Genomic DNA, 25,237 nt, shown 5'->3' with positions numbered 1-25,237 from the left:
TCTCACCCGCAGAGCCATTTTTGGCCCATCATGGTGTATCTTCTGTAAAAATGCATCAGAGACTCAGGATCATATATTCCTCCTCTGCCCTGTCATCCTCAACCTATGGAACAACATATGTAATCTGTTGGGTATCGCTGTCAATTGGAAAGGGATCGATATTAGGAGTGCTTGGGATACTTGGTCTCACTGTCATCCGGGCACTAAATTACAAAACCTTCCACCTATGGCTACTTGGCATATATGGCTTGCTCGAAATCGGGCTATATTTGAAGACCGATTGATATCATGGAATCGGGTAGAGGCCACCATCATTGCAGCATATCATGAGTTACCAGACCCTCCACCCCCGAGACCGAGATCCATACAGCCCATGCCCAACTTTGATAGATCCATCCCGTGGGCATTTTTCGACGGAGCAGCAAATCAGGGTGGATGTGGCGGGGGTTTTGTACTGCACATAAATGAACACCATCGATACCTTGCAAAAATGGGCTTTGGCAATGGATCTAATAATTTCGCTGAGCTCTCTGCTGTCCACAATCTTCTACATTTTGCATTATCGCATCATCATACAAGAATCAATATATTTGGGGACTCATTGGTGGTTGTTATACACACACTCTCAGCAATTTATTACATGATGCACACACTCTCAGCAATTTATTACATGATGCACTCATACTCAAAGCAGCATTTAACCATTGCACATGTTTACATATTTACAGAGAGCATAACAGCGAAGCTGACAAATTATCCAAAGAGGCCTCGTTACTTCCCCGAGGCGAGGGGATAATAGTGGAGCAGAATGGAGCAGAGGAGTATCAATTTTACCACAGGCCATTCATAGATCAAAGAGAACAAAGGGACAACAGTCCCAACAGCTGATAGTCAATGGCGCTTTTGTTTTTTTGTTTAATAGAAATATATAGAACATGGATATTATGCTTATAAACAGAGTCCTCTTTCGGACAGCGGATAGAATGCACAGTCAGATGAATGTACACAGAACAGTTTTGCTTATACCTACAGAACAACACCTTGATGAGGTGAATTTTGTATGAACAATCCAGCAATGCCTAGGCATCTGCTTTATGTAATTTTCAAACATTAATGAAAGTTACTGATTTTTCCAGTGGAAAAAAAATACAAGAATCCAGAAATGCAACACAAGAATCAACAGACCTCCCAATCAAATTGGAAATAAATCCATGATATTGAAATTGTCAGACAATTTTGCTGATGACCAAAAAAAAAAGTCTTGGATCTATTTACAGTATATCACAGTTCTTGGCACTTTAAAATAATTAAATTGTACTCATTCCAACTATAAAACTGTCATATGGCAAAATGTCAAATATTTTTGTAATTTTTATTCAACACATCTCGTTTAAACGAGTTCATTTACGTTTTCCATCTCTTTATATGTTGTGATATTTTCGATATAAGGTACTTTATTACTTAGTTTTATCAGCCTTCTTGCATGTTTTTGGTCCGGTGTATCTTTCAGAAAAAAATGTCAGTATGCTGCCAAGCAAAATGCCTGTGGAATACAAAGTGTCCTCTTTCCAACATCATTTACTTCGTTAATACAAATCAGCGAAAATGGTATATTACTGTATACACATGCCAGAATTTCTTATGCATTGACATCTCTTTTGAACAAGCTCATTTACTTTTTGGCATCTCCTTATATGCTGTGATTTTTTTCTACATAAGGTACTTTATTATGTAATTTTCTCAGCCTTCTGACATGTTTTTGGTCCAATATATCATTCAGAAAATATTGTTAGTAGTTATGCTGCCGGGAAAATGCCTGTGGAATACAAAGTGGCATTTTTCCAACAAGGTTTACTTCACTAATATATATCAGCAAAAATGGCTACTTGTTGAAAAGAACTATGTCTTATTCGAAAGGATAATGATAGCAAATAACTCTGCTATATTGATTTATAATTTTATACTATTACATTAATGATGAACGACAGGTCATAAAATCATTACGTTTAGGAAAATATAGAGATTTCACTTTATCAAGGTTCCTTTACACTTGATTAGAATCAGTTTATCAAATCCAGGGAAGTAAGATTTTTCAGTCTAGTATGTCGGAAATTCAAAATATATAAAAAAGAGAGTGGTAAAGCAAAAAACACTTGAACTTACTATCTTGAGGGGGAAGTACACGAATTGTCGCACGAAGCTCATGAATGGCTGGTGGAGGTGGGGTAGCTGTTGGACGGTAGTATCCCGTATGCATAAGAACTTCATGCAAGTCATTCATGACAATCAAAATCAACAAAACACGAGTTAAAAATTTTGAACTCCCATTAGCAAGTCCTTGATCTTCCAACTGTAAAAAGAAAATAACAGAACACTCTAATTGAAATTATAAATAGAATAACTATGGTTCGAAATGTCAATAAGAAAGATAAGGACGTGTTTCTGGTTCATCACAGCTGATGTAAGAAAATGCATAAGTTATCTAACCATGTGGAGGATTAGTTATAACCTTCTCTATGGCTACAGCCATGTGTAAAGAAAAAATAGGAAACAAAACAGCAACTCTCAGAACATTAAACTTGATTAGAAATGAAGAAGAAAAGGTCAGGCATAGGGATAACCTGCTACAAGATCTGAATCGTCTGTGTAAATATCTGTTCCCCATAGCTGACTTCCTCTGACCTGAACATATTAGCAAATCCAAAATCAGAGAGTTTAGAGAACAGAACTAAATAAGTCAAAAACTTCAGTTGCACTTTTAATGCAAGGAGTTCAGTTCAGTTCTGTCGCAATGACAGCAACAGAACTCCAGTGTGAAGCTCAATCTAGAATTACAACCAATAATAAGAACAATGAGGACCCAACATTAAAAAACAATTTGGTTGGAACCTCAACGAAAAGTCACAGATATAAGTAAATGATGTTTTCAATCTGTAACAATGACAATCAAATCTAGAATTTCAACTGATAGTAAGAACAGTCCAGACCCAGCATAAGTAACAATCTGGTTGAAACCTAAATGAAAGTTCGGAACATAACTAAAAAAAGTTATTACATTCCTCAATTTACATGATATCTGAACATTTGAAACTGGAAAAAGACATTGGTTTCGGCACCATGGTATTGAATTACCTGACGATTGGTGGTAGTAATATGTTCGGCAGGAATCCTGATTTCTAATGTTGGCCCAACTCCTGATGAACTTTCTCCAATCTTAGAAGCCTGAGATACCTCAAACTCCTTCCACAACTTTATTATCTCTTGCATGCATTCACCAACTTTGTAAACAACAGCTGATGCCTCAGATCGCCCTGCAAATAATATTGACATAATTCAGTATTATATCATCTCTATAAAACCCCCATATAAATTCTAATTGATTTTGGACCTAATTGTAAGCTACCCTTTGGAGGAAAGTTTGAATCATTACAAGTCTACATTGCATTTGTATGCCTAACTATATGACTCTATACATCCATTACTCTATTTCCAAGGCTGCCCCCCTTATTCTCTCTTCAATGATATTATTAGCTCTGAAGCTGCAGAGTAAAGAAATTCAGCTAACCTTGAGACCTGCAAAAGGAACAATCAAACAGTATGTCAGCATAAACTGACTAAACCTCTCTGTGTATATTTACAGAAAAATGTCTTCTTCTTGTATTAATACTAAGCTATACAACAGAATGAGCACACAATGAATACATCCAAGTCTTAACTGCTAAACAAGAGGTTGAAAATTAATGCCTGAAATTTTATTTCAACTGGAGGATCAAAAAAGCATTCCAAAAGCTTTGACAAATAATCTTTTACATAGTAGAAAAGCTCAATCTCTTTGATAACGTTTCATGTCATTCAAAAACGCTTATCATTGAAAAAACTAACTAAATATTCAAATCTCAAATGCAGACTCAGTGCAACAAAGGGAAAAAATAAAAATAAAAAATAAAAAATTCAAAGGGCAGTGATAGGAGAGTCACAGTGGCTCCACAGTATGTTCTTGATGTTATCAGGCAAATCTTCCAGAATTTCCATATAATTTGTTTTGAGCCTAAAACATTTCAAGAAAAGAACTGACCTAACCTCACGCTCATAAGTCTCCTCCTGAACCATTAATAGAAAGAGTAGAAGGTCTCCTAGCAGGGACCTTTCAGACTGTAAAAAGGCTATTTATGTTTGGCCTGGAGGATAGGGCAATTTATAAACCAGATAAGGGACTCTTTACCAACATAAAAACTATAATGATATGGTGCTATATGATGCAGGTTACAATAAAGGTATTCTGCATTACAGTTTAGACTCTAGAGTAACTTAATATGATAATTGATTAAAAAACCCAGCTATTGAATATGCAATCGATTGGATAGTTTGTAACTACAAACTAATTAAATATTTGTACCAATGCTTAGAGAAATATCGTGAAGAATCTACCGTCAGGCCCTGTGCTCTGGTATTCATTCACGTCAAAATGATAGCCAAAATTCATTTAACTCTGTTTATTCTCTGCTATTTTTTCCTCAAATATATGCATATAGATTAAGAAATATTATCTAACTTAAAAGTGAAAGTTTGACTTGAGGTTCCAGTCCAACATTTCAAAATCCTGGTTTACATGATCAAGATTCAAGACTAAAGCTGCAATAAGATATAGATAAATGTCATAGACATAAGAAGATATACAAACAAAAATAAGAAATTGAGCATATAATCATACAGGAAAAACATAAATAATCAAATAGAGAATAAATATATACAAATTTTGATAGGATAATCATGACTTGATAAAACAAGAAAACAAAAATACAGCATAATGTCCAAAATTACTCTGAATATCATGAATGTAGCAATTGTATCCTAATGTTATCAGGATTCAGAACTGGACCAATCATCGAACTGATCAACCCTAAAACCGGAAACAGACCAGAACTGAAAGGGCAAAAAAAACAGTCGACCAAAAAATACATAAATACAAATCTTGATAAAATAAAATGATATATAAAGAACTAAGAATAAAAAATAAAATAAAATATAAAAAACTATGCCTGAAATTACTATGAATATCACGAATGTAACAATTGTATCCCAATGTTATCAGAACCAGACCAGTCATCAAACCAGTCAACCCCAAAAGCAGGACACGGGCCAGAACTAGACCATAATGGGGAAATTAAAAATAAAAAATAAACAAAAACAAAAATGTTGGTTGGCCAAAAAATACACAAATATACAAATTTTGAAGAAAATTAATAAATAAAAATCATATATATTCATGTGCATCCATGTGAATCCAAACCATTATACACAAATATGCAAAGTTTCTCATATATTGCATTTCCCCCAGCTCACTGGAAACTATGTTGCATTTCCCCCAATTGCTCAACTGCAATCTTGGGTTTGGCTTCACTGATACACATTGATCAATGTTGTCTCTGTCAGCCCTCACTCTCCCATTCACACTGCCTAAGTGTACCCCTACATGGCTTCTCCATCCCGTTGTTGCGCCTGATACTTGAAATCTGTCATTTACACTGCCCGAGTGTACCTCTGCATGGCTTCTCCATCCTGTAATCACATTTCCTAATCTTTTCAGCCACAGTAAGCATTGGGAATGGGCTCCTGAGAGTTTCATTGCTGAGAAATAAATCCTCACTCCACCTGCACACTCCATTGAGGCTCTCCATGCTTATTCATGGCTCACAAAGCTTGACAGATACTTTGGCATGGCTTCTTTGTTCTTCATTTAATTCCATGAGGCGTGCATGGGAGATCAGAGGTAGCTGATTTCAACTTTGAGACAGGCCCATCACTCTTCTCTGAAAAGTTTGGTCCTCATAGCCCTTGACTCAGTGATCTTGACATTTGCCATTTATTTCAGCGACCAACTCTCCTGCTCGCATTTACTCTTAGTTGTCAACCCATTCATCCTTCATACTCCTATGTATGCAATGTCGGAGCCCAATCATTCCATAACTTCCAGTTTACGCATTTGATTGCATACATTAGTTAACTACTTCATAACTCGTCCTAACTTTTAGAAACGAATTCTAAATTATAGGAATTTGTCCTAACTTATAAGGAACTCGAGAATGCTAAGGAGAAACTCATTGTGATCCCTTTGATTAAGGCACAAATCAAGGAACCTTTCTCGCTATTATTTTCAACATCCATACTTATTATAGTCTCTCTACTCTGGAATATAGACCATATAGACTTTTGAAATCTCAATATAACCCATTGAGTTGGTGATTGATGGGTGTTCAGGTTGGCTCTCGGTAAGAGAGCGCCCAGAATGCCCTTTGAAGTGGGAGGGTGTCACATTGAAGCTGAGTTATGCTCCCTTTTAGATGATCGGAACTTAGGTTTCACCTCAGGTGAAGAAAAGTCGCGTTTGATTGAGCTGGAAAACCAAAAGGAAAATATCCTAAGATTAAGGGAGGAATCTCATAGACTGAGAAGCAGAGCAATCTGGCTGAAAGCTGGTGATGAAAACTCAAAGTTCTTTCAAAATTATGCAAAGGGAAGGAAAGTCTCAAATACTATTTGGAATCTCCCTCTCCCAGAGGGGGGCCTTGCAGACTCTTTCAACAAGCTCTCCCAGCTCGGCACATCTCACTTCAGGAGCATTTACAGAAATCCACCAGGCTCAAACCTGGCTGAGATCATCAATGTGGCAAATCACTTTCCCAGATATGTAAATGAGGAGGATACTGAAGACCTTACGGCTCCTGTCACCATGGGGGAATTGGAGAGCACTTTAAAATGGTTCAAGAAAGACAAAAGCCCTGGCCCGGATGGTTGGACAATAGAATTCTATCTAGCCTTTTATGATCTACTGGGTCAGGACCTGCTGAGGGTGGTGGAGGAAAGCAGATCATCTGGTTGTTTATATCATGCTATTAACTCAACTTTCATTGCCCTCATTCCCAAGACTGACTCCCCATCCTCATTTGATGACTATCGCCCCATTTCATTGTGTAATTGTCTCTACAAGATCATCTCCAAGATTATTGCCAACCGACTCAGACCCATCCTTTCAAAGCACATTGCTCCTCAACAATTTGCGTTCCTTGAAGATAGACAGATCCATGAAGCCATCGGTTCTGCCCAAGAAGCCCTTCATTCCATTTGGTCCAAACATCTCAAAAGCATCCTTCTTAAGATTTACCTGTCTAAAGCTTTTGACCGGGTCAATGGAGGATCATCTTCTAGATATTTTTTGTGGTCATGATACGAAGGAAATAATGACTAAATCCTTATCCACGGATATTAGTCCAATTTGGGATCCTAGAGCGCTCATAGTATCATTATGAATATACAGACCAAAACTATGGAAACCTAAGAATATACATACCCAGTTGAGGTGTGATACAATTGCATCACGATGTCTAAGAACGCGATCTAATAAATTGTTGTATTGAGTAGTCGGGTCATAGTCTCTTACCATAAAAATCCTAGGTCATATAGATTATGCGAGTGCTAGGTCGATTAAATATCTTATCCTTCTCTTTCAAGTGGATTTATTTTTTGCGCCATACATATCCTTTTTTTCGGGATTCTATTGACATAATCGGATCATTCGATCTGGAGATTTCCTCCGATACAATAGTTATATGACAAGTGGGTTTCTGTATTGGATAACCGCGTCCCTGAGCTACCTGTCTAAAGCTTTTGACCGGGTCAGCTGGCTTTACATTAAAATGCTCCTCATCCATCTGGGTTTCCCCCTACCCCTCATCAACTGGATCATGGCTTGTGTCACTACCCCCTCTTACAGTGTTCTCATTAATGGATCAGCCTCCCATTTCTTCCACTCTGAAAGGGGGCTCCGACAAGGATGTCCCATATCCCCTCTTTTATTCCTTATTGTTATGGAGGGATTGAGTCGTTTAATCATTTCTACAAAAAGAGATGGATCTCAGTGGTCTCAAGATCATTGATGATTGTTATCTCACACATCTATTATTTGTGGATGACGTCCTTATCTTGCTGGATGGCAACATCAGAGACTCACTGACTTTTTCTCGCATACTTCAGCGTTTCTCGAGGGCCACTGGCATGATTGTACAATGTAAACCAGCAAAAATCCACTATTACTTTTACGCGCACCTCTGTCAATGAATCGCAGTACGCACATCAGGCCTTCCCTTACAATATCCATCCTATGGACAGAGGACTTAAATACCTGGGGTTCTGGTTAAAGCCCTCGTGTCAAAGGATAGCAGATTGGGTCTGGCTCGTCACCAAATTGGAGAAAAGGCTCACCTGTTGGAGTCACAGATACCTTTCCAGGGCAGGGCGATTAGTGCTTATCAAAACTGTACTGGAAGCAACCCCAGTTTTCTGGATGGCTCTTGCCTGGATACCCAGACATATTCTTGCTCGCCTACAACAAATATGCAACAGATATCTCTGGGCTGGAAGCCAGGACAAACGCATCTTTGCCTGGATTGGCTGGCAAAAGATAGCACTCCCAAAGAGGTGGGGGGGTTGGGGCCTAAAAGATCTTCCACTATTTGCACAAGCACTGGCAGCGAAAATGAGTTGGTCTCTGCTAACTAGCCAGAACTTGTGGTCACGTCTATCATATCATAAATATATATGGCCCCTTGATATATTGGAATGGGTAAGGCTCCCTAGCTGGCAAAGAGCAGGTATATCATCCGTATGGAAGGCATTGCTTTACTCATTACCCCTGATCAGGGATAACCTGGTTTGGAGAATCAGCGACGGATCCCTGGCTCGAATAGGAATGGACCCTTGGATTGGCAGCGGAGGTAGGCATATCCTATCACAAGATCTGGTTAGATATCTACATTCCCGAGAAATAAAAGTTTTTGCACAAATCGCAGACCAGGAAAATACAGGGATTTTTTATCAGGCATGGAGGACGGCGCATCAATTGAACCTCCCACACAGATGGCATCAGGAATGGCAGAACTTCAGAGAGGCTCTAATTGAATCCCACATCAGAATCAAAGAGGGCCCGGATGAACTTATATGGAGCCAAGCTGAGAGTGGTAAATACACTCCTAAGGGAACATAACTGCAACGCTAATAAATTATCCAAGGAGGCCGCGCTGATGAACAGGGGTATATGGGAGATTACAGAGGTGCAAGGACAAAATGAATACAAATACTACCACCGGCCATACATAGATCAAAGCTATCAGCGCGCACCTGGTCACTAAATACTGGGTGTTATTTTTCGTTTTGTAATTACTGCTCTCTATTTTGACAAACACATATGCATATTTTTTGATAAGACACAGTATAAGCCTAGAAAGGCCAAATGTATACAGTTTTTTTACAGTACATATCAGAGAAATATAACAGATTGCCCTGCGCGGTATATCTGAAAGATGGACATATACAGCTCATTATATGTAATTATCCAAGAATGATCACTGTTCACAGTGGTAACAGCATATGCGTAAAGCATCTACAATATGTAATTTTTCCAATATAATGAAAAATTACGGATTTTCCCAGAGGAAAAAAAAACCCACTGAGTTGGTGAACCCCCACCTTGTATTGTCCGCTGATCGGTTTGTTGATATATCTGGTCAACACTAGCCCAGATATTTGTTTTGCATTCAACACATTGAGTCAGTTTATGATGGAGCCCAGGACAGTGCACTGGGTGGTTGTGAAACATGTATTGAGGTACCTACAAGACATAGTGGACTATGGTATGGACTATGTCAAGGGTGATGGAGTCAGATTGATTGGTTGCACATAATCAAAATGGGTTGGCAATGCTAGTGATAGGAAGAGTACTTTCAGATGTTGTTTCTTGTTGGGCACAGCAGTTGTGTCATGGTTTAGCAGAAAACAGAGGTCAATGGCATTGAGCAGCGCAAAGGCAGAGTATATGGAAGCTAGTCAGTCAGGTTGCAAAGCACTTTGGCTGCGCAAGATGCTACATGGGTTATTTGCTCAGAGGTTGAGACCAACTACAATATATTGTGATAATCATAATTGTCTTAAACTCTCTGAAAATCCAGTATTTCATGACCAGTCAAAACATACTGAGATAAAATACCACTTCATCAGAAACTGGGTTCATAGGGGAGTTGTGAAGCTTGAGTATATATCCACTAATGAACAGGTAGCAGAGATTCTCACCAAGTCATTGCCAAGGGGCAAGCATGTATTTTTCAGAGACAGAATGGGAGTGGTGAGAAACACCTTCCTCGGTAAGAGAGAGTGTTGAAAATAAGGGTATCAAGGAGGTGTTTCCTAGGCATTTACACATTAATGACCTTCTGTCTAAGTGACATTATGAGTTTTAATAATGTCAAGGAGCTAAAGTAATTTTTAAGAGTCATGTACTGTGTACTTTAATTTATTAAAGTCACATGTGTTTTAAAAGTGACTTTATGTGAAAAGTGATTTTATGAGAGAAAAAATGCGCATGGTACAAAACATTAAAAGTACTAGGAGGCTCATTAATTGAGGGGGGCCACATGAGGGAGGGGTTCAAGAGAGGGAATGATCTCCACCTTGATATAATGAGCTGAGATTTAATCTCAGCCATTAGATCTAAGGTTTAGGGTTCTCATCTTATGAAGAGACAAAAAGGGAAAAAGTAGGGAACAAAGGCTCATTATTCTCGAAAGATTTGAGGAAAGGAGAGCAAGGAACTTGAAAGGAGGAAGAGCGTTTCGAGAGAAACACTCTACAGCAGAGAACAAGATAGCAACACCATAGCAAATCAAATCTCTCTTAGAGGCCAAGTTCAAGTTAATAGGAGAGGTTGAATCTCAAGGAGGCAGTCACTGTGATAATCTGCACACAGGTCGAGGGTATCCCCAAATCTGGACAAGTTATTTACTTGTCAAAACCAGCGTACAGGACATCCTACACGTGCTCCTCGAATTTTGGGCAGCGTTCCTCAAATTTTGGGTTGTATCAGCGAGATTCTAGGCCGGTTTCCTGAGTGTGGAGAAACTCATGTTTAGGGAGGAAACACTTGTAGTTTGAGGGTGTATTTTCTGCTGAGAAGACCTGAGTTTCCAGGCAAACTTATTGACTGTCCAGTGGTCCAATTTCCTGTATACAGGGAGCTGACAAGAGGCCCGAAATTTTTGCTTGAGGAGATCTGACTGTGTAAGAAATATCAGTTCATAACTCAGTGAAAAGAGGACTTCAGAGGCACTCCCTTCAGGGAAGAGATAAGTTCAAATTTCTTGTTGTATTAATGATTGTAAGAAATTTCTAGGAGAAGCAAATAAATCCTCCTTGAAGATTGGTTTTCCCCTTGTGGGTTTTTCCAGGGTCTTCGACCAAAAATAAGTGTCTAAATTTTATGCGCGTGTGTTTGCAATAATTTCTTGTATCAGTTGTTGAAGTGAAAAGTGTAGTGTAGTCTTTTGTTTCAAGTCAAATGCAAATTTCATTTTATATCAGTCATATGTTTATGATGGTTTTTGGGCAGTAAACCATGCAAAAACTTGAAACTACAACATAAGCAAAACTTTCTACATATCTCCCCTTCAATTCAAATCCATCTGGTTTGACCACCTGGATTGGAAAACAAAGACCAAGAGTGGTATAGGAAAAACTTGCAAAATAATGGAACCATGATTGATGTGATGGAACTCTAAAGTATTCGGGAATAATTTCTAAAGGAAGATAGATTTGGAGGAAAGATATATTTACTCCAAAATAGCATTGCGGAGGAGGGTCTGGATCAAAAAGTTCTAATGGAGGATGATCATTTATCAAATGGCTTGGATTTAGGTTTCTAGAAGGGAAGAGATATTCAGGAACAATAATCCAAAATTCAATGGCTTAAAGAATTAAAAAGGAATAAGACCTTTCACGAGCATACTCAAAAATAAAAGAGGTAACAATAAATCTTTAGAATTATAATCACAAACAATGACAGAGTGAAAGAACATGATTAATATGCAGTGAAGTAAAAAACTACTAATTGATTTGAGCAGAAGGTTCCCCACTAGCAATGTAGAAGTTCTAGATAATATGTCAAATCTCATTTTTGAGGAGATGAATGTTCAACTTATGGCATTGATATTTCAAGAAGAGCTCCAAGAAATTCTTTCCTTCACAAGGAATAAGACCCCCGGGCCCTAATGGTTTCCCAACAAAGTTTTATCAAAGAATATGATCATGAGAGCCATGAGTTCCACCTTTCTCACCTTGATGCCTAAATATAAGGTCGCTCTAAATCTGAGTAACAGAAAATGTCCCTTAGGGGTCCCAACTCTAAACCTGAGTAACAGAAAATGTTCCTTACAGGTCCCATGTCCATATCCTACATGTCAAAAATGTGACGCACTAGGAAATGAGTCTGACACATGTCAAACAAAAGTCAAACACATGCCCTCGACATGTCCTAACATATCAAACACCAAGGGGCAAAGAAAGCATCTCCTAATGATATGGGTTTGGACAGTACTGTTGAGTTGGCATTAGCCAACTCGGATCTTAATGAACTTGTGCTAGAGCCGATCACTTTAAATAATGGTGATTCTCTTGACCAACCATCCTCCACACCAACATGTGCAAACCTTGGATCGGATATAAAGAAGGATGTAGGAGAGAGCACTAGTAGTGGTGGTGATTTTGATGATTTTGACATGAGGAGGACGACTAACAATGACAAGCTATGAGATTCTTCCATTTATAGTTCTAGTATTTACCCTATTTTGAATTTTCCATTGGCATTCCAATCTATAATATTAGTGACTCTAGTATCTATGTAATACATTTTGATTTTGATGACATTAAATGATGTGATGAGAAAATTGTAGTTTATGGTTCTAACTTCTGAAATTCACTTTAATGACACTTGTTTATTGAATATTCTAATTTCTTGAGTGTTTGATCACTATATATATATATATATATATATATATATATATATATATATATATGTGTCCTCCGTAACCTATTTCCAAGGTCAACATGTCCAGGGTTGAATACACAAATTTGCACACACACACACACACACAATGCGTCCTACATGACCTATTCCCAAGGTCGACATGCCCTAGGTTGAATACGCATAGCTACATTGTTAATTTTAGGTATGTTCTATGCTTAGAGCAATTTATTTCAATTTTCATAGTTAGCACAATATCTTTTCCAGATTAGCAATCACATCAGCATTAAAGTAAATTGCAGATAGAACAAAAACATAGATCGCAGAAGACAAGCCAAGACAAGAGGACACAAGATGTGGCGCTAGCCAGGGACAAACCCCAATGTGGGGAAACCCTTGACCAATTCTTCTTATATGTTCTTCAATAGTTCAGCCGACAGAGAGAGAGATAGTACAATTTCCAACCGAAGTCAACACTTTGACTTATCTAAATAAGAGCATAGATCATCTCTAAGAAGTTGATACATGAGGTAGCTGAAGACATGCTGCTTCAACTGATTCTCCAAGGTGACTCCATCACCTTGTTGCACCTATCGTTGTGTTGCTCCTCATCATCATGTTGCACCTCACCGTGCTACACCATGTTGCACCCATCATCACTATGCTGCATCTCATCATGCTTCACCAATCATGACAGTACCCATCACTGTACTGCATCATGTACCATCATGTGCCATTTGCTGCACCATGTTTGCCATACTGTCCCATGTGCTTGCTGCACCATGCTTGCCACCATGTGCTTACTGCACCTTGCTTACCATATTGTTGTTTCATTGTTAGAATGTCTTTGTTGTTGCCCCATTATTACATTGTTGTATTGTGACATTTCTGCTATCATGCCATCATTGTTGTATTGTAACCTTGCTGCTATCATGCCATCATTGTTATCATGTTGCCCATGCATATTGCTGCATTATCATGCATTCAAACTTCATGGGTCACCTTGCTGTCACATTCCTAGCACTGTTGTCCCACTGTTAGTGATTGTTGCTCCTATGATTGCTTGTTGTCCCATTTGTGTTTGCAGCACTGTGCTTGTTGTTGTCCCATTGTAACCTACAGCAACCCAACATACCTTAAACACTGTTGTTCCAAGTCTGCTTTCACTGTTGTTTATACTGTGACTGGTTAGGGCATCTGGTCATGCTGCAACAACCCTTACAAACACATCTAACAGTCCACAAACAGCCCTCAAAGACTGTAGCACACCTTCATGAGACTCCACACTTAGTACGTTGTTGTTCTGGGCATATACTAGCCCTTAATCCTCCCTACGCAGACCCTAACTGTGGTACTATGGTCTGCGGCCTAGCACACAGTCCACCTGTAGCATACGACCAGCACCATACAAGAATTTTGTCCACAAAACAATGCCCAAACAGACCTGCGAGAGAGATCTCCTAATTCGGTCTTCCCAGCAAGCAACTTGGCCTTCCTTTCAGCAACTCGGTGCCCTGTTTAACCCACAAACTAGTCCCTGATCTCCTCGCTGCCTTGGCCTCTTCTTGCTGCGGCTAGGGCTTGCTAAGGCCTCCTCCATAGTTGTGTTAAACTTCATCCATGACAAAGGTAAGGGCTCCTTTAGGTCAACGTATAGATCCCTTCCATAGCTTCGTTGGCCTGTCTTCTTTGTTGCAACTAGGGCAACCTCCTTTCCTCCAATGTCTAGGGCTTCCACTCCTAGATTTCTCTTCCACTAAAACCCAAAGCGAGTGGAGAGAAATCAAGAGATAAGTGTGTGTGAAATAACTCTCAAGTCATCTCCTTTTATACTAAAATGTTGAGCACATGTGGGTGTTATTTAGTTGCTAGCTGACCTTGACGAATTGTCTTATAACACAAATAAATTCATAACTCCATGAATACTTATTGGAACCAGATGATCTTTAGATCAATCCTATACCTCTTGATGAGAGGGATCCAAGAAAAATATCAGTTGTCATAAATAAGATGACCCGCATGGAGTTTGGCCCTAGTTGCCAATTTTAACACTCCCTCTCAACCACAAACTCCTGAAGAAGTTACCACAAACTCCTGAAGAATTTTCCGGAAACGCAGATCCCGTTGCCGATACATAAATGGATACGATTCTCGTTCGAAACGATGTAAAAACGTTTTTGTGCCATTTCAAAAAATCGGAAACTTTAGATTTGGAATTGGATACGTTTCACGAAAATTGTGATTAGAATCCACCCTTAAAATGTTAAAAAGCATGAAAATTTGTATAGCCATAAATAAAATAAAAGTGAAGAAATTAGATTTCCAAATTTACTCACTATAAACAGAGTCTCAAAGTCTTTTCTAAATCTTTAGAAACAACAACACTCCATATATTTATCAAGGATTCTTACTAAGAAAAAGAAGATGTTCAAAAATGCAAATAAAAGGGTTTGATGAATGTCTTCGTAAAGAGATTTATTTGAGCGATTAATTTTCATTTTGGTTAAGGTTTTGTTTGTCATTGATTTTGCTCTTGATGTCATAAATCCCTCCAATATAACAAATCTTCTCTAGCCAATCTTGTGCTTGCATATAGTCATGAAACCAAGCTGACATTGAGAAGATTGAAACGTTCAAATAGGTCTTGATGGAATATCCCAATGATCCCATGGGCCTTTTAATTGTCATGCAAGGAAGATAGATATCATCTACCATGCATCACACGTTCTTTGAAGGAGTTGGACCCGAAAGCACAAAGGTTGTAGCATTTCTGATTACATTATTAATGATGATGATAATATGTTGAATGTTATAATAATCACTAATGATGATGACAATGTTTATGCTGAATTGATGATGATGATTTGTTTATGTTGAATTCATGATGATGACTATGCAATTTTAGATATAGATTCTAGATTCTAAAAGATGAATGGTAATATATATATATATATATATATATGCATGTCGTTTCCTTGTCATATCGTATCCTGATATTTTGAAAATTTGTCATATCCATTTCAAACCCCGTATCCGTATCCGTTTCAGTGCAACTTAGCTCTCAACTAGGGAGAACTCCATCCGCTGATCCATCTACCAGACTATCCTATCTCTGCCAACAGTGCCCTGCACTACTTTGCTCTACTCTGCTTTGCTCTGCTCTGCTCTGCTGAGAGGCTCTGCTCTGCTCTGCTGAACCATGAAGAAGAAGAATTAATCGAGAATGTCTCATACCATTCTCTACTGACCCGGAGTCAGTTCCATATGAAGAGAGTGTGTCACACCACTCTTACTCATCCCAGATCAATTCCAAGAGAGCGAGTCATATCTCTCTTACTGACCCGAAGTCAATTCCAATTGGTCCGAGATCAATATGAAAAGAGAGCATCTCAAATCACTCATACTAATCCCAGATCAGTTTCATTGATCCCAGATCAATGGAGGTCATCGTAGCATAGGGAGTACGGTAGATACAATGATGCGTCCATCGATAGTACTACTATGGTCCCTAACCCCATTTCCCTGCTCATTGGCCAGATGAGAGGTACTTCCCATGAGTCTCAGACTGCATGGGTAGGATGCCTCAACAGGAGAACCACGCATCCTGTCCATAAGTCGCCACGGGGTACCATAGAGGAAGGCTAAACCATTCACCATGTACACAGCGCACCATTAAGGGAGGGTGAGTCACCCTATGGTCACTTATTGCTCCAAGAAGTACCTCAAGCCCCCCAAAGCTCCCAGATCTCAATGCATGCATCATGCAGGACCCTCATAAGAGGATCTCTCAACGACTCCAAGTCGTTCGGGAAAGTCACAAATTTGACCTTTCCTCGGGGCTTCGACAGAATGTTTGCGACCTGTACATCAATCTCAATGCGATGGAGCCTTCTCATTCATCGATGTACCATATCCCAAATAAGGTAGTATATGATGTCTATATGCTAGAGCAATTATAGAATACTGGATTCCTCAATAATCGAATCACCCTCTGGTTGACACAAAAGATCACGGTGGTATCCATCATGTGTACAAACAGCTCATTAAAGAGCTTCCGCAACCAGGCAGCTTCACACGAGGTCATACTCGTAGCTATGTATTCGGTCCCAGTGATGCTTATAGCAACAGACTTCTATTTCCTGCTCATCCAGGATATCGACGCAAAACCCAAAGAGAACCAGCACTTAGAAGTGCTTCTTGCGATCCTTCACACTGCATGCCCAGTAAGCATTCGAATAATCATGCAGCTTCACATTTTCGACAGTGTATCTCAATCAAAGAGAGATTGTGCCCCGAAGATACCTCAGAAGATTCTTGGCACCAATCCAGTGAGGCTCAACCATATATGAGCTCACCATGCTAACTGCAAAACATATATCCAGACGGGAGTTCACCAAGAACATCAATGCTAGTTTGAGTTTGTGAAACTCAGAGGCATTTCCCAAAACAGGTCTGGTATCCTTACCACATAACTTCTGAAAGTTAAGATCCATCGAGGTAGTCGCGGGTTTACAGTTCATCATTCCAAATCCAAAATCCAAGATTTGGAATCCAACTCCCTCTTAATTTTGCAAATGAGAGGGTTTGCACCTATCAGAAAGAGGTCGTCCTCAGAAGTGGCAGTTGAGAGGTCTATCATTCACAAATTTTGAGCAATGGTTTGGATCGACTTCACTCCTAGTGAATCTCAGCTTCATCAGACAGCTATCAATCCTCTCATACTAAGCCCGAGGTGTTTAGCTTCAAGCCATAAAGGGCTTTCTTCCACCTACATACATGAGATTCCCGATCATGAATCTCAAACCCTCGGGTTGTTCCAAACTTGTGGACCTGCTATAAGAGGGGAATGGTCCCCTTGTAAGATTTTCCTTCGGTACATCTTAGACATGTACCTTCATGCTCTTTTTGAATTCAGGCATCCCGGTCATCATCTAACTCACATCGAGTAGGGCACCATAAAGTAGACCTTCAGTGCTATAGATGAGATGTGTCAACTAACATGGTCCCCAATGGACCATCCTGCAACTTGATACAAATTGCCAACCCTGAAGCCATGAGTAAAAGCATCTTTGAAAATTATATTTTCAAACACGTATCTTTCCATCGATGAATGCCACCCTGAAACCTTTGATTTTCATTGTCGAAATGGACACCAGGTTCTTCTTGCGATCAGGTACATAAATGAGATTCTTGCAAATGAATCGAGTTACCCTCATTCAATTGAGGGGTAACATTCCTTACACCCTTTCCGGGATAGGTGGCATCGACTCCAAGTATAATCCCACGATTGTTTCCATCTCCACCAAATTAGAGAGCACCCTTCTATCCGATGAAGTGCCTTGAAGCACTACAATCAATAAGCCAGATTCCCAAAGAGTCTGAAGGAGAGGGAAAATATAAGATAACGCTTCTTTATCTTATCAGAAACAATATTTGATTCTTCATACCTGGGGTTCCTTGTTTTCTTTGAAGAGTCGACTATTTCTTTGATGACCTGCATTACCTGTCATTGCTTTGATAATTGAAGATGTCCCTAGAATGATTGTTATCATCATCAAGTGATGTGTCCCTACCATTCGAACACTCCTTCGCATAATGGTCGAACTTATTACAACCAAGGCATCTGCCTTTCCTTCCACCTTTAGATTCGGACTTCCCATTGAAGTGATCTTTAGGTAGGCCATCAGAGGCTTCCGCTGCACAATTCTAATAATGTTCTCTGCTTCAACTTCACCCTTGGTGAATTAGAAGAGGGATGAGGAATCCACTGTTCCTATTGTCCTTTCCCAACTATCTTCAGTAATTGCTCTTTCACTCTTGCTTGGGCTTTGTCTTCACCTCAACTCTGATACCATGTTAATTTTAGGTATGTTCTGTGCTTAGAGCAATTTATTTAAATTTTCACAGTTAGCTCAATATCTTTTCTAGATTAGCAATCACATCAGCATTAAAGTAAATTGCAGATGGAACATAAACATAGATCGTAGAAAATAAGCCAAGACAAGAGAACACAAGATGTGGCGCTAGCCAGGGACAAACCCCAATGTGGGGAAACCCTTGATCAATTCTTCTTATATGTTCTTCAATAGTTCAACAGAGAGAGAGAGAGAGTACATTTACAACAGAAGTCAACACTTTGACTTATCTAAATAAGAGAATAGATCATCTCTAAGAAGATGATACATGAGGTAGCTGAAGACATGTTGCTTCAACTAATTCTCCAAGGTGACTCCATCCCCTTATTGCACCTATCGTTGTGTCGCTCCTCATCATCATGCTGCACCATGCTACACCCATCATCGCTATGCTGCATCTCATCATGCTCCACCAATTATGACAGTACCCATCACTGTACGGCATCATGTACCATCATGTGCCATATTTTGCACCATGTTTGCCATACTGTCCCGTGTGCTTACTGCACCATGTTTGCCATACTGTCCCATGTGCTTACTGCACCTTGCTTACCATACTGTTGTTTCATTGTTAGAATGTCTTTGTTATTGTCCCATTGTTACATTGTTGTATTGTAACATTGTTGCTATCATACCATCATTGTTATCATGTTGCCCATGCATCTTGCTGCACTATATTGCATTCAAACTTCATGGGCCACCTTGCTGTCACATTCCTAGCACTGTTGTCCCGCTGTTAGTGACTGTTGCTCCTATGATTGCTTGCTGTCCCATTTGTGTTTGCAGCGTTGTGCTTGTTGTTGTCCCATTGTAACCTACAGCAACCCAACATACCTTAAACATTGTTGTTCCAAGTTTGCTTTCACTGTTGTTTATATTGTGACTGGTTAGGGCATTTGGTCGTGCTGCAACAGCCCTTACAAACGCATCTAACAGTCCACAAACATCCCTCAAAGACTGTAGCACACCTTCATGAGACTCCACACTTAGTACGTTGTTGTTCTGGGCATATACTAATACTAGCCCTTAATCCTCCCTACGCAAACCCTAATTGTGGTGCTATGGCATGTGAACTAGCACACAGTCCACCTATAGCATATGACTAGCACCATACAAGAATTTTGTCCACAAAACAGTGCCCAAACAGACCTGCAAGAGAGGTCTCCTAATTCGGTCTTCCCAGCAAGCAACTTGGCCTTCCTTTCAGCAACTCAGTGCCCTGTTTAACCCACAAACCAGCCCCTGATCTCCTCATTGCCTTGGCCTCTTCTTGCTGCGGCTAGGGCTTGCTAAGGACTGCGGCTTGGGCTTGCTAGGGATTGCTAAGGCCTGCGGCTAGGGCTTGCTAAGGATTGCGGCTAGGGCTTGCTAAGGCCTCCTCCATAGCTGTGTTAAACTTCATCCATGACAAAGGTAAGGGCTCCCTTAGGTCAACGTATAGATCCCTTCCATAGCTTCGCTGGCATGTCTTCTTTGTTGCGGCTAGGGTAGCCTCCTTTCCTCCAACGTCTAGGGCTTCCACTCCTATATTTCTCTTCCACTAAAACCCAAAGCGAGTGGAGAGAAATCAAGAGAGAAGTGTGTGTGAAATGACTCTCAAGTCATCTCCTTTTATACTAAAACGTTGAGCACATGTGGGTGTTATTTAGTTGTTGGCCGACCTTGATGAATTGTCTTATAACACAAATAAATTCATAACTCCATGAATACTTATTGGAATCGGATGATCTTTAGATCAATCCTACAACTCTCGATGAGGGGGGTCCAAGAAAAATATCAGTTGTCATAAATAATATGACCCACATGGAGTTTGGCCCTAGTTGCCAATTTTAACATACATGTCCTATGTCCCCGTGTCATGTGACTTCGGTCTAAACTTTGATGCCATTTAACACATTGTGTATAATTAATTCCAAAACAATAGCTTCCAAACTAAAGGGTATGTTTAACAAATTAATATCTAACAAACAAGGAAGGTTCATGGCTAGTAAGCATATTACAAATAATCTTGTCTAGGTACAAGAGGTACTCCATTCAATCAACCATATGAAGCATCTCAATATGTTTCTCAAACTAATTTAGTTAAGACATATGACAAAGTGCAATGGAAGCTTTTAAAAGATATTGTATTGAAGTTTAGGCTTGGTTATGAATGGGTTAGCAAAATAAGTGAGTGCTTCTCTAAAACATCCTTCTTTGTCCTTATTAGTAAGAGTACTTGTGAATTTTTCCACTGCTCGAGGAGAATAGGGCAAGGGTGCGCTTTCTCTCCATTCCAAATCATTATCATGGTTGAGGCATGACGAGATCCCTTGAGAAGTCAAAAAAGTAGGTAGGATAAAGAATCTCCAAATCTCTCCAAACTCTTCCCCTATCTTTCATATCCAATTCATTGATGACACCCTGTTGCTCAAGCTAACATCCGAAAAGATAGAAATATGGGTTCTAAAATATTTTGAGGAAACCTTAGTAGTCAAACCAGGAGGTCAAAGAGAAATCCAAAGTATTTTTCACATAAGTCAATCGCAAAATGCAAAAAAGGACCATGGAGACTTTTGGTTTCTAGATGCTTGAGTTCCCAACTATATTTTTGGGGTTTTCGTTGTTTGTCTTAGGACATAGGCATGGAAATTGGGCCTTCACCATTGATAAGCTTAGAAATAATTTAAACTTCTAGAAAAATAGATTTTTCAATTTTGCCTACATTTGACACAGTGGTTCTTCAATATGTTCTACCATCTATTCCTTTATATCAAGGCTCTATTCTAAAAGCTCTTGTTGTCCTTCCTTCTAAAATAAACAAAATACTAAGCAAGTTTTCTTGGAGGGGGTCAAAAAATGAGAAAATTTGGCATTTGCTATTTTGGAATAAAGTCCCTAGACATACATGGGCTATAGGACCATGGACCAAATATCGAATAAATTAATAAAGCCTTGGTAAGCTAAGCATTATTGGAGACTCTTGAAAGAACTAGAGTTACTGAAGGGGAAGATTTTAATATCAATGTATCTAGATAATGAATTCCCAGAGGGCTACATCAGAAAACTTAACCTTCCTGAAGGATCAAACATTTCGAAATTGGTAGAGTATACATAGATCAATGATAGATGATCATATTTTTGGAATATTTAAGATAAGTGCTCAAGGAGATTCAGGGATGATGCCTGGAATGGTCATACTCCTCTTAAGGACAATCCTTCTCCAAAGACTCTTATGATGAAAATGTAGCGAATTAATTGGATCAAAACAAAGTGTTATTGATCTAAATCGTCAATGGAAGGATCATGGCTTAAGCTAAAAATAATCTCATGGACAGATCTTATGAAATGGCATCCCAAATTAAGGGACCTAGAGAAACATCAAAACATTATTTGTATAGAGCTTTCTAATGAAAATATGGGCAAAAGAATGGAAAGATGTATCATATTAGAACTCCACAGGACAAGGAACATTCTTAGTAGAAGAAGGATTTGTTGGGTGTTTAAAGAAGTCATGAGAGCTTCAAAAATGTCAAATGTGGAGAAAGATATGAAAACCCTCAAATCAGGGGAAGATTGCAATTTTCCTTTGGATGGCATATCAAGGAAAGATCAATATCATCCATAAGATATCTCTTAGGAAAGGAAGAATCGTGTGATTCAGAAAAGATTCAAATATAGGCTAGTCCATGACTAGAGAAATCGTGTGCAATGAATGGAGTAAGCATGTCAATTGTTCATAAGTGCAAGCATACATCGTCAAAAAGCACATAAGTCTTAGGTAAGAGTCACAACCTAGAGTATGGTACATCTAACTTTGATGTGCACCAAAGTGTCATGTATGAAAGCTTGGGTTATGAGTAAAAACTCAATGGTCATAATGGAACACCGCATTATCTTTATCTCTTTGACGAGAGTTTTGGAGCTAACACTCTGCCCAAATATTTCTACCAATTGTGTAATAAGTTGTTACAAGAATTCATTTCTATTGAAGTTAGCTTCATAACATGTCTTGTTGTAATCATTTGATTATGTATGTGAAAGAAATATATTGTACTTGTTGTGGATGCACTAATTATGCTAGGCGCACAAGTTTTGGATAATTTTGGGCCCATTGTAGTGCCATGAATACCTAATGGAGGATGAAGATGTTAATCATATATTTTTGAATTGTGATTATACCAAGCAAGTGTGGGAATTATTAAGCAATTTCAATGGCAATGTCCTTCTGTCTCAATGCCTTTCAATGCTTTGATTAGAAAATGATGAAAGCCTCTTTAAAAGTTTGAGCTACTCAAACAAGTCTATGTGGCATGCACCAGTTTTGATATTTCATTTCTTTGGAAAGTTAGCATTAGCATAATTATTAAAGGTCATAGTGGGTTGAGGAGTAGGCATGGGGATTAATTAAGAGTGTCCTTTGGAAACAAGAACAATTAGGTGCAAAAAATCGAAGGGATCCTACATAACCCATGCAAAACTACATAATCAACTCTATATGCTTCCCTCCAATAAAAGCCTTTGTCAATAGATAAATGTTATGCAAGAAATCTTCCAATCAAAATTGGACCACCCCATCAAATGGTTGAATCAAGTTCAACCGTGATGGAGTGTTGAAGGGAAACCCTTGCCTAGCGAGGGCAAGGGATCTTTTTAGAAACCAGCATGATGACATTGTCACAATGACTTGCAAATCTCTGGATAACAGATCAAATAACCAAACAAAGCTCAAAGGCCTAGTGATGGGTGTAGCATAAGGCTTAAGAATAGGTTTTAAGGTGGTCATCTACAAAGAGGATTCCATGATTATCATTGACCATTTTAATAGGACGATACTTCATCCCAAATGGATTTGCAAAGCTATGGATTCTTTTGAAGGGTTCAGGTTTGTGCATATAAGAAAATCAACCAACCAAAGTTCATATTGGTTGGAAAATCAAGCCATCTTCTTCCAGACATCTTCGTCCCTTTCTCTAGGTAATGCCCCATGGGAAACAGCAAGCACTAGAAAACATCTTTATAGGAATCTTGGCCAAGGGATGTTCTTTCCCCTTCCCCCTTAACCTGTGGATTAAATGGAGTTCTAATTAGACTGTCACAACTCAATTATCGAAGCATTCCCCAAAGGAAAAATAAAATTGATTATCCTGCAATCAATAATGAAGGTGGCAAAGGGCATATGCCACCCTGGGCAACATCGATGTAGATTTTACCCTCTCTCTAAACATTTTTGAGTTCTTCCCTATCCTAATTCGACTATGGATCAGCACTAATGTACTCAGCAATCCCATTGAACTACTTTTGTGATCATTTGTTGGAAAATAATAAAATTAATTTTTATATATTAGGGTGGACTAGATTAGACATGATTTTGACATTGAATATATATGGTGCTCTCTACATACAAAGATTTTTATATATAAATAAGATTTTAAAAATAGATAATAAATAAAATGTCAACAATGGCTTGTTGGTCAAATAAAAAAAGGAAGGTTGTGATCACCCCCACCACAGTTCAAGTCTCTGCAATGAGATTTATCCTTGTCATGTGCTTACAATCGCTATTAACGCCAGCTGCAAGTCTTGGGTAACTTTGGCAAAATAAATACCAACAACTTGCGACTCAACCAAAGGACTCTGATTGGAATGTTGTAAGCTAGCTACACTACTCGTAAATCCTCCCAAATTGTGGAAGGTTAAACTTGCCACATTGCACTAATTAGAAGCCAGTTAAAAAATAACACCCTTTTAAAATATAGGAAAGAAATCTATTGAATGTCATGACAAAGAAGATTATACACATCACTTCAGAGAATATACCAATGAGGGTTGGGAAATAAACTTATCAAAAATTTGGGGAAATTATCAAAAATATAACCTGGAAGACTCCAAAAATATCATAAACAACGACACAACCAAAAAAACTAAAAAAATGAGAAATGTCAAGAGAAATCAAAGATATTTGCAACAATGATACAAACACAATTTGTCCCTTTTCTAGAACTAGGGGCATGGAAAGGACATGTACTTTAACCATCTTACAATCAAGTGGACTTTACCTAATGTTTTGGACATTCTAACATGGATAAAAGGGTGATCTGGATAACTGACCAATCTTGACTGTAAGCTTGTTCTCTCACCTTAGCGGGAGGGTTAGTCTTTAACCCTAGTCCAGACTCTAGAGGGACCTTCTCTAAGGCCTTAGGGTTGTAAGAGGGGCACTACTTGGGAAACTTCGATTGAAGTAGTGTGTCCATAGCCATTCCATACTTAATACCTTTCATCATTCCCTTGATACCACATCTATCATTTGGGTTAACTGTCATTAGTTCATTGGGATTTGGCACTCATACATCCACATCCTTGAGCTAGGTCAGAAAAACATTGCCCTAGAGGTTTGTTAGTGTTTGTAGCTTAGACGGTTATTTTCATGAGGGTGTCTACTTATGGAAATCATCATTAAATGTATCCTATGCTTTTTCTAGAAGTTCACTTTGCT

At 38.9% G+C, this 25,237-nt stretch overlaps 1 protein-coding gene across 1 annotated transcript in view; it reads right to left on the bottom strand.

Moving 5' to 3' along the window:
* LOC149205329 (zinc finger CCCH domain protein) overlaps positions 1 to 25,237 on the bottom strand; it is a 146,851-nt gene that overhangs the window by 108,247 nt on the left and 13,367 nt on the right. The window contains exons 3-6 of the mRNA XM_089395002.1: positions 3,566 to 3,573; positions 3,133 to 3,311; positions 2,622 to 2,682; positions 2,164 to 2,262 (exon numbers count right to left, since the gene is read on the bottom strand). Coding sequence (XP_089251128.1) covers positions 2,164 to 2,262; positions 2,622 to 2,682; positions 3,133 to 3,311; positions 3,566 to 3,573 — 347 coding nt within the window. The remainder of the gene's footprint in view (positions 1 to 2,163; positions 2,263 to 2,621; positions 2,683 to 3,132; positions 3,312 to 3,565; positions 3,574 to 25,237) is intronic.

This window comes from Pinus tabuliformis, chromosome 1_2 (genome assembly GCF_031772625.1).
Source record: "Pinus tabuliformis cultivar Carrire ecotype Pingquan chromosome 1_2, CPIR1, whole genome shotgun sequence".
NCBI classification, from domain to species: domain Eukaryota; kingdom Viridiplantae; phylum Streptophyta; class Pinopsida; order Pinales; family Pinaceae; genus Pinus; species Pinus tabuliformis.
The sequence above is the reverse complement of the archived record's forward strand: the minus strand, read 5'-3'. Positions and strand labels throughout refer to the sequence as shown.